Genomic DNA, 13,706 nt, shown 5'->3' on the forward strand with positions numbered 1-13,706 from the left:
ACTTCAGCTCCTCTTTCAGAGAGGAACTTGGGAATCTTATTCACAGCTTCAGTGCAGTGTTTTGAAGTTGGGAGGGGGCCTCTCTGTGATTTAGAATTTTTCCCTGTATCCTACATCTGCCCCCTCATTCACAATCTCAATTTATAGCTGTTGGTGCCTAAAGCCCCACTATTCTGGTCTCATACTTAGAGCTTTACTCTATGGTATGTAGATCTGGCTCAGAAGGCATCTTCTAAAACTTCAATATGGTTAACTTATATTCTGATATTTTCATTAGACTGTGGATAAAATGCTGAAACAAAAGAAGAGTCGGTGATTTAAAAACTGGAAATGAGAAGACAGTTTGGAGACAATACCCAGGAATCTTAGCCACTAAATATCTCTCTTAATAATTATATTACTGGTTACTATTTATTTAGTACATGACTTGTACCAGAGTCCTGAATATATCATTTAAATGTTTGACTCTGTGTTGTTTTTTCTATTCTATAGATGAGAAAGTAAAGTATGAAGAAGTTAACAGAATTCACAGCTGCTATGTGGCAAAGGTGAGACAAAACTCAGATGTTAGATGGAAGGGAAGTCATTTTACTCACATGATTTATTTCAAACTAAAAAAAATATAGCTCATAACACCTTATTTCTAAGGAAATTTATCTATTTAATCAATATTTTGAACAAATAAAATGGGAAAAGAGACCCAGACTAGGGCTGAATATGCATAAACACCTGCCTAAACACTGAGAATAAAACAAGAAAAAACAGAGAAAATTATGGGAGCTTATAATTTATTGGGGTATAGAGAAACTAAACAAATAACCAACCAAAGATGTAATAATGCACTATAATTCTAAAGTGTGTAATAGCCAAGAAGATCAATATATGTAAGAGGTATATTAAGGACATACAAATAGGAACAGAGAAATAATGAATGATAGAATAATTGGAAAATGGCAAGTCAAGTTTTTGGATAGTGCTGCTGCTACTATATGCCACGGTAAATATTCAACTTACTATTTGAATTCTTTCAAAAGGTAATCGAAGCCAGTGAAAGATTTTCAGTGGGAGTGTAATATAATTTTTTGTGTGTATTATACACAAGTAATCTAGCTGCTTTGTGGAGAATGGATTCTTAAGAGAAAAGACACTAAGCAAGATGATCAGAAAGGAAGGTTATGAGAGTATCCTAGTTCAAGATGCTAAACAATGGCCTATCATTGGAAACAAGATGGAGAGGATAATTCAGAGTTACTTATGTATAATAAATGCAACAAATGATTAATAGATCTGTGATGCTTGTAGGTTTTTTTTTTTAATTTGGCATGAGCATGTGATTAGATTTAATGCACTCTAATGAGATGACATTTATTAAAGACAGTCAAGTATGATGTGACAAAGAGTTCAGCTTTGTGTATGTTATGTTTGAGATTCCAATGAGCTATTATAATTGATGAATGAAAAAGGGACTATAAGCATGAAACAGCAACTGGAAGAAAAGCCAGTTTGGATTGAGAAAATTCTATTAAGAATAGAAAATAATTTTGAAAACATTAGTTGTGAATAAGGGAAAAGACATAAGTAATTGCTAGCATAATATGAGGGGATAATAAAAAGATTTGTTGGTTTTTTGTTTTTTTTTTCATATGTAGTAACTCCTGAAATTGACTCTCATGAGGAATAACTTAGTGGGAAGTGGGACATATTTGATTCATCATAAGAGTAACTTAAAGTCCCAATTCTCAGACTTGGCCAATTATTTGAACTGCCTGAGAGTTAAAAAAATGCCAATTCCTGGAAACTGCATTGTGACACAGAAGGTTAAACTGCCGTCTGAAATTCCGATATTGGTTGGTTTGAGTCCTAACTGTTCATTTCTAATTCAGCTCCCTGCTAATGCAGCTGGGAAAGCAAGTAGAGATGGCCCAAGTGTTTGGACCCCTGCATCTATGTGGGAGAACTGGATGAGACTCCAGGCTCCTTTCTTTGGCCTGGTCCAGACCTGGCTATTGTGGCTGTTTAGGGAGTAAACCAGCAGATAGAAGATCCATATCTCTCTCTCTCTCTCTCTCTCTCTCTCTCTCTCTGTCTCTCTCTCTGCCTCTAACACTATCTTTCAAATAAATAAATAAATATTTTAAAAAATGCCAATTTCTGAGTTGTGGATATAGAGGCTGAGATTTAATTGATATTGATTTGGCCTGAATAATGGTTTCTTAAAATAAAATTATTTGAAGGTCAGAGAAGGTAGCGGGAGAGAGAGAGAAAGAGAGTGGGGGAAGCAAAAAAGGGAGAGGTCTTCATCTACTTTACTCCCCAAATGCCTGGGATGGGGCCTCTGCTGAAGGGGCCTCTGTCAGGAACTCAATCCAGGTTTCCTACATGAGTGGCAGGAACCTAACTATTTGGGCCATCACTGTTGCCTTAGCAAGAAGCTGGAATTGGGAGCCAGAACCAAGAGTTTGATCCTAGACAATCCAAAGTGGGTTACTAGTTCTTCAAGGGAATCTAACATATGGAACTATTAGATACTCCTTGATCTAACAAGAGAAAGAGCACTTGATCATGTAAGAGAGAAGAACTAGTTGCAAGCAGGTGTGGAAGAGTGAGATTTTAGATGCTTGGCAAATAATAATGTAATTAATCAACACAGAGAATAATGAACTGGAGTGATGCTTGACTGTGGGCAAGAGAGGAGGGACATTCTGGAATACAAGGGAAAATCCCACCTGTACAAGAGGGCATAAATCAGGAGAAACAGAATACTAAGACATCATGGAGGACATGTTGTACCTCACTTATTGAAGAAGGTGGTGGCTAAGAATTGGAAAAGGGAAAGGGCAAGATTAATTTCCATCAGGAAAAAAATTGTACCTATACAAAGAACATACACACTGGAAGAATAAGGAAGAATGTTCAAAAGGAAATTAATGGACTTCTGTGGGAAGAAGCCAGAACCCATGGCAGGTTTGGGGATATTGCCAGACTGCAGAAGCCCTGAAATGTAATCTCTTCCTTCTAGATCTTTCTGTGATCTTCAAAATTGGAATCTAAGCATCATTGTCAGCTCTACCATATGGCACTGAAAGCTCCTGATCTTCACAATTTCCCCCTTGTGACCTCATTTCACTCTGGTTTTATTGCCCTAAAAGCCACTAAGAAGTCCTCATGAGATACCTTTGGACCAACACCTCGAGTACATCCAGCTTCACACTAACAGGCTTCCCAGAGTTGGAGGGGCTAGAGCACTGGCTGGCTGCCCTCTTCTTGCTGCTTTATGCTATCTCCATTTTAGGCAACATGTTAATTCTCTTCATTGTAAAGGAGGAGCAGAGCTTGCACCAGCCAATGTACTACTTTTTATCTCTTTTGTCTGTCAATGACCTGGGTGTGTCCTTTTCTACACTGCCCACTGTGCTGGCTGCTATGTATTTTCACATACCAGAGACAGCTTTTGAGGCCTGCCTGGCCCAGATGTTCTTCATCCACTTCTTTTCCTGGACAGAGTCTGGAATCCTTCTGGCCATGAGTTTTGACCGCTATGTGGCCATCTGTAATCCCTTGCGCTATTCCACCATGCTCACTGATGCTCGTGTGGCCCACATAGGTACATCCATCATCATCCGCAGTTTCTGCATGGTCTTCCCACTTCCCTTCCTCCTGAAGAGGTTGCCCTTTTGTAAGGCCAATGTGCTGACCCATTCTTACTGCCTACATCCAGACCTGATCCGCTTACCCTGTGGAGATACTACCATCAACAGCATGTACGGCTTGTTCATTGTCATATCTGCCTTTGGTGTAGATTCAGTGCTCATCTTTCTCTCCTACATATTAATTCTACACTCTGTGTTGGCTATCACCTCCCAAGAAGGGAGGCTTAAGACTCTGAACACATGTGTGTCACATATATGTGCTGTGCTCATTTTCTATGTGCCTATGGTTAGCGTGTCCATGGTGCATCGATTTGGGAAACATGCCCCTGAGTATGTGCACAGGTTCATGTCTTTGATCTATCTCTTTGTGCCTCCAATGCTTAACCCAATTATCTATTCCATCAAGACTAAGGAGATTCGCAAGAGGTTGTGCAAGATGTTGCTGGAACTTAAACTTTGACTAGGGAGGAAATTTTGGAAAGCCACATACCAAAACAAAGGCCCAAAATCCCAAGTTTTGAATTACTATTAATATTTGGATGTAGAAGGTAACACTTTGAATCCTTTCAATCATCTTTAATACATGGATCTAATATCATGTCCCTGCCATCAGTTATACAGACTAGCCTGACTATAAAATGCAACTAAAAAACCATCAGGCTTCCCTGAGTTATAATTACCCAAGTTATAGGTTGCCACAAATGACTTCTCTAAGAGGTAACAAGGAAGAGAATCTTAAATTAGACCTATATAGTAGTAAAAACATGTCCCTCTATAGTAGTAATATCTATGCTTTCAAGTAATCCTCAAAAAGTAATGCATACATACATACCATGCTATAATTCAGGATTATGTTACTTAATGTTTAACATCATATATATAACTCAAGTATTATTAATGGAATAAAACTTTATTGTTAGACTTTAAAAATTAAAGTATAGCTGTTTGTGTTTAAAATAAGCATAAATACTGCCATAATATCTACAATGGAACATAAATTCTTGCCACATATTATCATACAATACAATTTAACGTGAAATTTGGAATTTTAAAACAATGAAAAATGCTTTGTGAAACAGTCATATGGTGTCATCCATCAGGAATAAATAAAGAGAGAATATAATTTCTTCCAGAGAGCTACTAAGCACTGTAAGTGGAAAGTTAATGGGTGTTGATGGTTGATGGATGAGAAGGTGCACTTCAGCAGCAGGGGTAACTCGGCTTCATAGTTTGCTGGAATATGAAATCACATGCTGCAGACAGCAGCCCAACCCTAAGACTGCAGCACATGCAATAGCACAGGAAGGGTGGCTGACACGTGTCAGGAAATTCAAAGAGAATAGCAGTCACCAAGTGAAAGGAAACCAAGAAAACTATGCAGACCACACAGGCAGGAGAGTGCTTAACTGAAGCAAGCAGAGTGACCTGAAGACTTTGGGCAATGCACAGGCAGTGAAAGTCCAGGTTGTAACTCCACCTGGGTGGATGACTGCAGAAATTGTTCCTTAACATTTTTTTTCTTGTAGGATCATGAAATAAATTTTATAAGGTACAATCATAGGGACCAAGTAACGTGATCATGACATAAATGTAACAGAAGTATAGATTTGAATTTGTCCACAAAAACTTCCTGAATGGTGAATTAAGCGGCCAGGACAAAAACAAAACAAAACAAACAACTATAACAAAGAACAAAATAATAACCTACAGATGATGTCTCCAATGTCATCTTCAACCAGATTATAAGGACAAAAACTCTCAAAGATCCTATAAATACTTACCCCCACCCCAATTGGAAGGACCCTATTCTGAGTTGAAACAGTAAATGACTTTTAGATTTGTGTGTGAAATTGAAAGTAACCCTTACCTGCTCCAAGTCCTGGTGAACATGAGAGAATGAATTAGTGCTCTTATGGTCCCAAGCATTTGAAAGATTCAGGGGGCCGGCGCTGTGGCTCACTGCAGGCGCCAACATCCCACATGGGTGCCGGTTCTAGTCCTGGTTGCTCCTCTTCCAGTCCAGCTTTCTGCTGTGGCCCGGGAGGGCAGTAGAGGATGGCCCAAGTGTTTGGGCCCCTGCACCCACGTGGGAGACCAGAAAGAAGCACCTTGCTCCTGGCTTTAGACTGGCCCAGCGCTGGCCGTGGCGACCATTTGGGGAGTGAACCAACAGAAGGAAGAACTTTCTCTCTGTCTCTCTCTCTCACTGTCTGTAACTCTACCTATCAAATAAATAAAAAAAAAAAAGAAAGAAAGAAAGAAAAAGAAAGATTCAGAAAAGTGTACCAAATGAACTCTTCCTAAACTCTGTAACCTTAGCACAATGGAAATCATGTTAATTGTGTAAAAATCACTTAAGTAAGATTGAAAGAAGGTTTTGATGGAGGGGAAAGAGAGAGGAAGCAAATGTAAAAAAAAAAAAAAAAAAAAAGAGTGTTACAAGAGCTTACCACAACTATACAACTTCTGGAGCTAATGTAGCAGATGGAAGAAAGGCCTGTGGAGTTCTGGGCTGGAGAGCAAGGAAGCGAGACATCCTGTAAAACCAGCCTTATCTCTGACACCCGGAAGTGGCCTCATAGAAAGGTGTTGAGTCTTTGCACAACAGCAGAGGGAGCATTATAATTAAGAAGCTAGAAAGCCTACTCTAGATAGTCTTCCTCCTCCTAGTCACCCTGGAAAACCAAAATAATCCGTATTCTTAAATAGGAACAAAAAGGGGATATTAGCTAAATCTATAAGGAATTACAAGCAAGAATGAAAGAAAAAACCATTGAGGAAAAATATTAATCCATGACCATTGTAGTGACACTAACAATGGGAATAATTTTTTAGTTTTTAAAAATATTTTTATTTATATGAATAAACAAATTTCGTGTATTTGATATATACAATTTTAAGAGCATAATAATACTTCCTACCCTACCCTTCTTCCCTCCATCTTTCCCACCTTCCTTCTTTGCTTTCTTATCTTTAATTTTTTTAATGATATAGTTTCAATTCCTTGACATGTCAGTAACTATATCTGAATATTAGAAACGCTGTTGGTGATTTCGACATTTTTTTGGCTTTTAAAATTGCATTTTAAATCTCAACTACTAAACTGTAGGAAAGTAGAAAGTAGAATTCTATCTTCAGGCAGATTACAATGGAGTTATAAAAAGAAATAATTTCTATTCCTGCAATTGCTAAATAACAACAATTTAATTATGGTAGGCAGAATTCAAAGATGAACCTCGTGGTTTCCAATTCCTGGTATAACTCATGTGAGTTTACTATAGTACATGCCAAAAAACCGTTTGCAGATATAGTAAGATTACTAATCAGTTGATTTTAAGATGGATTATATAGGTGGATCTAATGTAATTAAATAAATTCTTTAAAAGCAGAGGGGAGTTTTCTCTGGCTGGTTATAGAAGAGAAGTGAGAAAACTTCTAACAGTGAGCAGGATTTGGCATGCCATTGCTAGCTTAGGGTTGGAAAAGACAATATAATGCAGATTCAGGCAACCTCTAGAAGCTAAGGGAGGACTCCAGCTGATAACTAACAAGAAAATGGCAACCTCAGTCCTACAACTGCAAGGAACTGAATTCTGTCAGCAATTAGAATGAGGTTGGAAGTAGATCCTACCAGGATCTGTGCATAGGAACCCAGACGAGCTGAGCCTTGGTTCTACTGAGCCCACCTGGATTTTTGATCTACAAAACTGTTAAATAGAAAAAGGATGTTATTAAAAGAATATGGAGAAGAAGAGAATTGAAGATGAATCTTGATGTGAATGGAAGGGGAGAAGGGGCGGGAAAGGGGAGGGTTGCGTGTGGGAGGGAAGTTATGGGGGGGGAAGCCATTGTAATCCATAAGCTGTACTTTGGAAATTTCTATTCATTAAATAAAAGTTTAAAAATAATAATAAAAAAATAATAATAATAATAACACTGAAAAAAGTGCCTGATAATGCAAATCATACTGAACTTTACTATTAACTCTAAACTCTTGGTTTGATTATATTAATTGTTGCTAAATGATGGATTTGAAATTATATCTCATTATGTTCATTTGCATTCTCCTAACTATTACATGTTTGAACATCATATTTATTGCCAATTTATATTTTGTCTTCTCTGAAATGCCTGTTGATATTTTAGACAATGTTTTTCTTTTGGATTTACTGTCAGAGTTGTTTACATATTTTGAATACTAATCCCTTATTTGTTATATAAATTGCAAATATATTCTTCCAACTTTGTACTTGTCAAAAAAAAAGAATATGGAGAAGGGAAGGTTGTGTACTTCTATAATAATGAAGGACATTTTTATATTTCCTATCATTAAGGATATGTTCTGTTTGACTGTTGTCTGATTAATATTAACCAATTTCTTAATGGATATACTCATGAAACAAGATTTTTTGTACTTGTGCAATTTGAAAATGTAAATATTTTACTTAATGTACTAACATCTAGTACATGATAAGTTATAAACTTTTTAAAAATATTTTTAAATGGGTTAGTCTGAGAGGTTCATTATGAAATTATTTTGAAGAATATAATGAACTCTTTATGTTGTTATATGTATAAGTGGTTTTTTAATATTCAATTTTATGTGTATGCTATGATTTATTTACCTGTTAATGGGCATTTGCATATTTTCAGTTTCAGACTATTAAGAGTAAAATTGTTATGAATATGTATGTAAGAAAAACAAATCATTTTGAAAATTAGATCTGGATCTGCTTAAAAAAGGGTCAATTTATCCAATTTATACCTCAGTCATGTCTTATACCTCTTTTCTTCACTTACAAACATAAAATTTATTTCTAAATATGTTATTACAGATATTTGGATTTTAAATATATATATATAATTTTAAATATATATATAATTTTAAATCTTTAATTTTTAAATTTAAATTTATTTTAATTAATTTTAAAATATATATATTTAAATATATAGTTTTTAAATCTTTAGCTTTTTTTTTTTTTTGACAGGCAGAGTGGATAGTGAGAGAGAGAGACAGAGAGAAGGGTCTTCCTTTTTGCTGTTGGTTCACCCTCCAATGGCCGCCAGGTGCTTCTCCTGTTCTCCCATGCAGGTGCAGGGCCCAAGGACTTGGGCCATCCTCCACTGCCTTCCTGGGCCATAGCAGAGAGCTGGCCTGGAAGAGGGGCAATTGGGACAGAATCCAGCGCCTCAACCTGGACTAGAACCCGGTGTGCTGGCGCGGCAAGGTGGAGGATTAGCCTGTTAAGCCATGGCACCGGCCAAATCTTTAGCTTTTAAATTTAAATTTTTAAGTGAAAATATATTTTAATTAATTTTCAAATACATATATTTAAATATATATAATTTATTTGAAAGACAGAAAGATAGAGAGACTCTTCCAGCCACTGGTTCACTCCACATATGCTTGCCGCAGCCAGGTTTGGGCCAAGCTAAAGTCAGGAACCTGTAATCAATCTTGTTATTCCACAGGATAGCAGGGACTCAAATACTTGAACCAGAGTACACATTATTGGAAAGTAAGAATGAAGAGTGGAGCCAGGACTCCAACCCCCGCCCTCTGATGTTGAATTAAAATATCCCAAGCAGTTACTCAACTGTTGTACTAAATGCTCCCTATTAGATATTTTGCTTATAAATGTTGAGTGGAATATTCTGATGAATGTGATCATCAATCTCTACACTTTGTTAAACAACTGATATGTGAATCATATAACCGAGTTATAAGAGATTTTGAATATATATATATATATATATATAGCAGGAATTTCTTTGAATTTCTGATTTATTTTACTTATCTTTTAATTTCGTCAAAATTTATTTATTAAATGGATAGCTCAGATTTTTGTGTCAAAGTCATATAATTTTAATCTTATGTCAAATGTAGAAAAAGCTACTTGACAAGCAAAGCTACTTGACAATATAATCTGTTCAACAATTACAGAAAATATATTTCAATCAGAAATATTCAAGCTGGCTCTTAAGACTAATAAAAATGTTGACTCTCATGCCCAGTTGTTTATATCTGCTTTTCACCATAAAAATATAAATTGTCACCCAGAAAGCTTATTTCTCCCATGTTGTAATTATGAGCTATTCGGCTTAAATATGCAGCCTGCTAGGTCTCAGCCTTTGTTCAGCACTCACATGATTCACACCAACATTTCCTATTGGTTCACCAGTCATACTCTTGCATCACACTGTAGGTGTTCCAAGCACAGTGAAGTTGTGTAAATGGATATTTAAAGGTAAATGCAGTAGGCAAACAAATCCCAGGACAGGCTGGCATATGCCTCCCATATCTCTTCAGGTAGGCTACTCTCATAATCCTTAATGACTAAATCTCATACTCACTGAGTCCTCACATATAACACCATGTTTGGTATATGGTAGGTCTCAATCAATATTGTAGAGTGCACAAATAAATCAGTGGGATGTTATGTTACTCATAAGCAAATAAAGAACAAAGCTTCCCTTCCCCACTCCCAAAAGCAACTCATTGGTTTAGACTTGGGGTTGAGTAAATACAGTAGGCAAATATCTCTGGTAGGAGGAAAAAAGGCTGAGAAACACTTTAGGGAGAATTTCTGAGCAATATGACTGGAAATAAATGATGTCAGATCAAGATTAGTTGATATTCAGGTCCACTCTTTGCATTTCTATTAACTTCAATTTGTTTGTCATCTAATCTTTAATAAACCCTCTATGTGTCAAGGCTTTGGGTGCATGAAACATGCCTCTAGAAATTTATTGGACATCTTCACTATGGATTGCCCTTTACATTTAAAGAATGTTGGTGGGGTATGCCAATTTTAATGAATATCAACTGTTTAGTTGTTGTCACCTGCCACTTGAATTTATGTATGCAAACCAAGCCAAATAAATAACTCTTCAATGGACAGGTATTCAGGAAATAGGACTGATGGTTAACCATATATAGAAGCCTGGACATGGCCCTCTTCTACCAAGTACTCATTTTTGAAGGTTTTTCCATTTACTGAGTTCGCAAAGAAACAAATTTCGTAGAACTTCAACTAATATGAATTTGTACTTTTTCATTCTTTATTAGATTCTAGTTATCTTAGTCCTTTTATGAGTCTTATCTATGAGGCACAGAGATCAAGAATGTATCCTATCCTATGATAACTCTTTTTCCTAGTTTCTACCCCTCCTTACTAACCCACCTAACACTGACCCTGGAGGATAAAAAATGCTCTCTTGCATGAAAAGAGGAAACAAAAAGATGACCATTATCATGGAGATGTTTTTCTATTAATCTTAAGCTAGTGCCTTCACAAGCTTAGATGAATTCTGTTGGGTATTTCATTTGCCTGGGCTAGAAGCAGCACTAAAAGGTGCCCTGGAAATGAAGTAAAAGTTTCTTTTTAGTTCTTTTTTTTTCCAGATCAAATTTGGGAATTTTACCATTTCAGTAGGGAAAAACATTGAATTCAAAGAAAAACATATCAAATAAAAAGATTGGAAAATATTCTACTCAAGCTCAGAAAAAAAACTTAGATTAAGTCTTCATGGGATCAGAGCTGCAGAAAGTGATCTAAGGTTTTTTACAGAGAGGAAAAGAGACCTAAAAATGTCTTTTACTTTAGTCTCTGAAAAGCAGTAGCTCTTTTAATTGGTGATGTAGAAAAGAAGGAGGAAGTAAAGTGGAAAGGAGCCTGAAACTCTCATTGGAAGCTCATATTCCCTTGCTCCTTGTCTTTTCTCCTTATACCAATGGGTTTCAAAATCAGGATTATTATCGTCAAGAAGATATCTCCTTTTCTTTCTATGAGCTGGCAATCAGAGAGTGTTTTCTTTACTTTTGTATTGCAGCTTCTTTAACTCTCATCTTTAAGGCATCTATGTATTCATTTGAAACTAAAATTGTAAGCTATTAAAAATCATCAGTTTTTAAAGAGTTCAGATAGTATTTAAGTTTTGGTTATTTTAACTTTATTTGAAAGGCAGAAGGATGGACGGAGTGGGAAAGAGAGATATACAGAGAGAGATCTTCCAACAATGCCCACAACAGCCAGGGCTGGGCCCTCTGTAAAGATTGTGTAATCATTTTATGGCCTTCAATATTTATCTTTCTTTGAATATCATTGGTGTTTACTAAATGTACTATTCATTTGGAATTTCACTTTTTGATGCGTTGAAACATGCGGAAAATGGCTCGGCGGATCTCCTTTGTCTTGGCACTATAAATGAGAGGGTTGAGCACAGGGGGGACAAAGAGATAGATGTTGGACATGAGGACATGTAGGTAGCGTGGAGCATCCTTCCCAAAGCGGTGCACTGTGGAGACCCCAATCATTGGTACATAAAATGCCAATACAGCCAGGATATGTGACACACATGTGTTCAGAGCTTTGAGGCGTTCCTCACGGGAAGCAATGGCCAAAACAGAACGAAGAATGAGCATGTAGGAGAGGAAGATGAACAGTAGATCCATACCAAAGGTGGATACAAGTACAAAGAGTCCATAGATGCTGTTGATAGTGATATCAGCACAGGCAAGCTTCATCATATCTGGGTGCAAACAGTAGGAGTGGGAAAGAACATTGGATCTGCATATAGGCAGCCTCTTGATCAGGAAAGGAAGAGGGAAAAGAGTGATAAAGCTCCTAGCAGTCACAGCGAAACCCATCCCAGCAATGACTTCATTGGTAAGCATAGTGGCATAGCGCAATGGATTGCAAATGGCCACATAGCGATCAAAACTCATGGCCAGAAGAATTCCTGATTCCATCATGGAGAAGGAGTGAATGCAAAACATTTGGAATAGGCAGGCATCAAATGCAATATTGCGGGCATCAAGGCAGAAGGTTCTGAGTACGGTTGGCAGTGTAGCCATAGACATGGCCACATCACTGAAAGACAACATGGACAGGAAATAGTACATGGGTGCATGGAGGCTGGGCTCCCCTCGGACAGTCTGCAGGATCACTGTGTTTCCTAAAAGGGCCATAGCATACATCATACAGAGAGGCCCTGCCAGCCAGGGGTGAGAACTCTCCAGACCAGGGATGCCAGTCAAGAGGAAGGAAGCAGGATGAGTGACATTATACATCCCCATTACAGGAAGAACCCAGGGTACTCTTCAGGCTCAGATCTTTTCACTTGGAGAACCCTAAGAGTTGTACTTACTGGAGGATAAGAAATTATGAGTTATGAGGCACAATTAAAGAAGATGATATCTAAACAATTGAAACATGCGTTCATGTAGTCACTGATTTTGAGATGATTCAGGCAAACTTCTTACTTTGTGATCATTGGTTAATATTTCCTTCTGTTCTGTGGATGGAGGAAGACATTGACAATTTCATTAAAAATATCAATTAGTTACAAAGAAAACATTTTAACCACATTATCTGTAACTTTTATGCATTTTAGAAGTATTATTCAAAAGGAATGTGTTAACTACAACTGATAGATAGCCATTACAGAGGGAGATATGGGATTTGAGTCATCAGTAGTTCCTGGAAGTGTTGAAACAGTTCCTTGAAAATGTTGAACTCAAACATATCACTAACTAATGAGAGAATTTCCTAGAGCTAGCTTGAGGTATGATGTGTGCTTGCATGGAGAGGTGCAGGTGCAGAGGTACATACTGTCTCGATATTTATACTCTTTAACTGCACATCTTTCTCATTCATACTCTCAGTACACATGTATATAGAGGTAGCATTTACATATGCACACTCAGGCATACACATGGATTTGTATATTTGCAGAACTTGTCTACTCACATGCTTCCAGATTACTCAGTTTTTCTTATACCAACACTTGGCACTCATATGTTATTTAGTTCCCATAGCCATCATTCAGATCATCATTCAGATGTTATGGAAATGTTTTCATGTTCATTGCCTCATGATGGCTGAGGATAGGGAAGATCAGGAGGATTTCCACATGACGGGATGTTTCAGACTTATATTGTAGGACATTCTCCTTTAGGAGAAGAACCCCAGAAATACATACCTCTGTTTTTCCTTTCTCCTCCATTTCCAACATCAAACAAAACAAGGTTACTCCAAAGCCCTTTCTGATGGG

The 13,706-nt window shown here is 37.1% G+C and overlaps 2 protein-coding genes across 2 annotated transcripts; one reads left to right on the top strand and one right to left on the bottom strand.

Annotated features, from left to right (window-relative positions):
• The first annotated feature begins 3,165 nt into the window (after window positions 1–3,165).
• Window positions 3,166–4,110, top strand: LOC133764497 (olfactory receptor 51I2-like). Its single transcript, XM_062198172.1, has one exon. It carries the CDS (start codon window positions 3,166–3,168, stop codon window positions 4,108–4,110), a length of 945 nt encoding a protein of 314 aa, XP_062054156.1.
• A 7,680-nt stretch (window positions 4,111–11,790) lies between these two features.
• Window positions 11,791–12,729, bottom strand: LOC133764498 (olfactory receptor 51I2). The gene has a single exon (XM_062198173.1). The coding sequence runs from the start codon at window positions 12,727–12,729 to the stop codon at window positions 11,791–11,793; it is 939 nt and encodes a 312-aa protein (XP_062054157.1).
• Window positions 12,730–13,706: the final 977 nt, after the last annotated feature.

This window comes from Lepus europaeus, chromosome 7, assembly GCF_033115175.1.
Source record: "Lepus europaeus isolate LE1 chromosome 7, mLepTim1.pri, whole genome shotgun sequence".
NCBI lineage: Eukaryota > Metazoa > Chordata > Mammalia > Lagomorpha > Leporidae > Lepus > Lepus europaeus.

Coding starts and splice junctions, on each gene's coding strand:
- LOC133764497 (XM_062198172.1), top strand. CDS start 3,166: ATGAGATACCTTTGGACCAACACCTCGAGTACATCCAGCTTCACACTA.
- LOC133764498 (XM_062198173.1), bottom strand. CDS start 12,729: ATGGGGATGTATAATGTCACTCATCCTGCTTCCTTCCTCTTGACTGGC.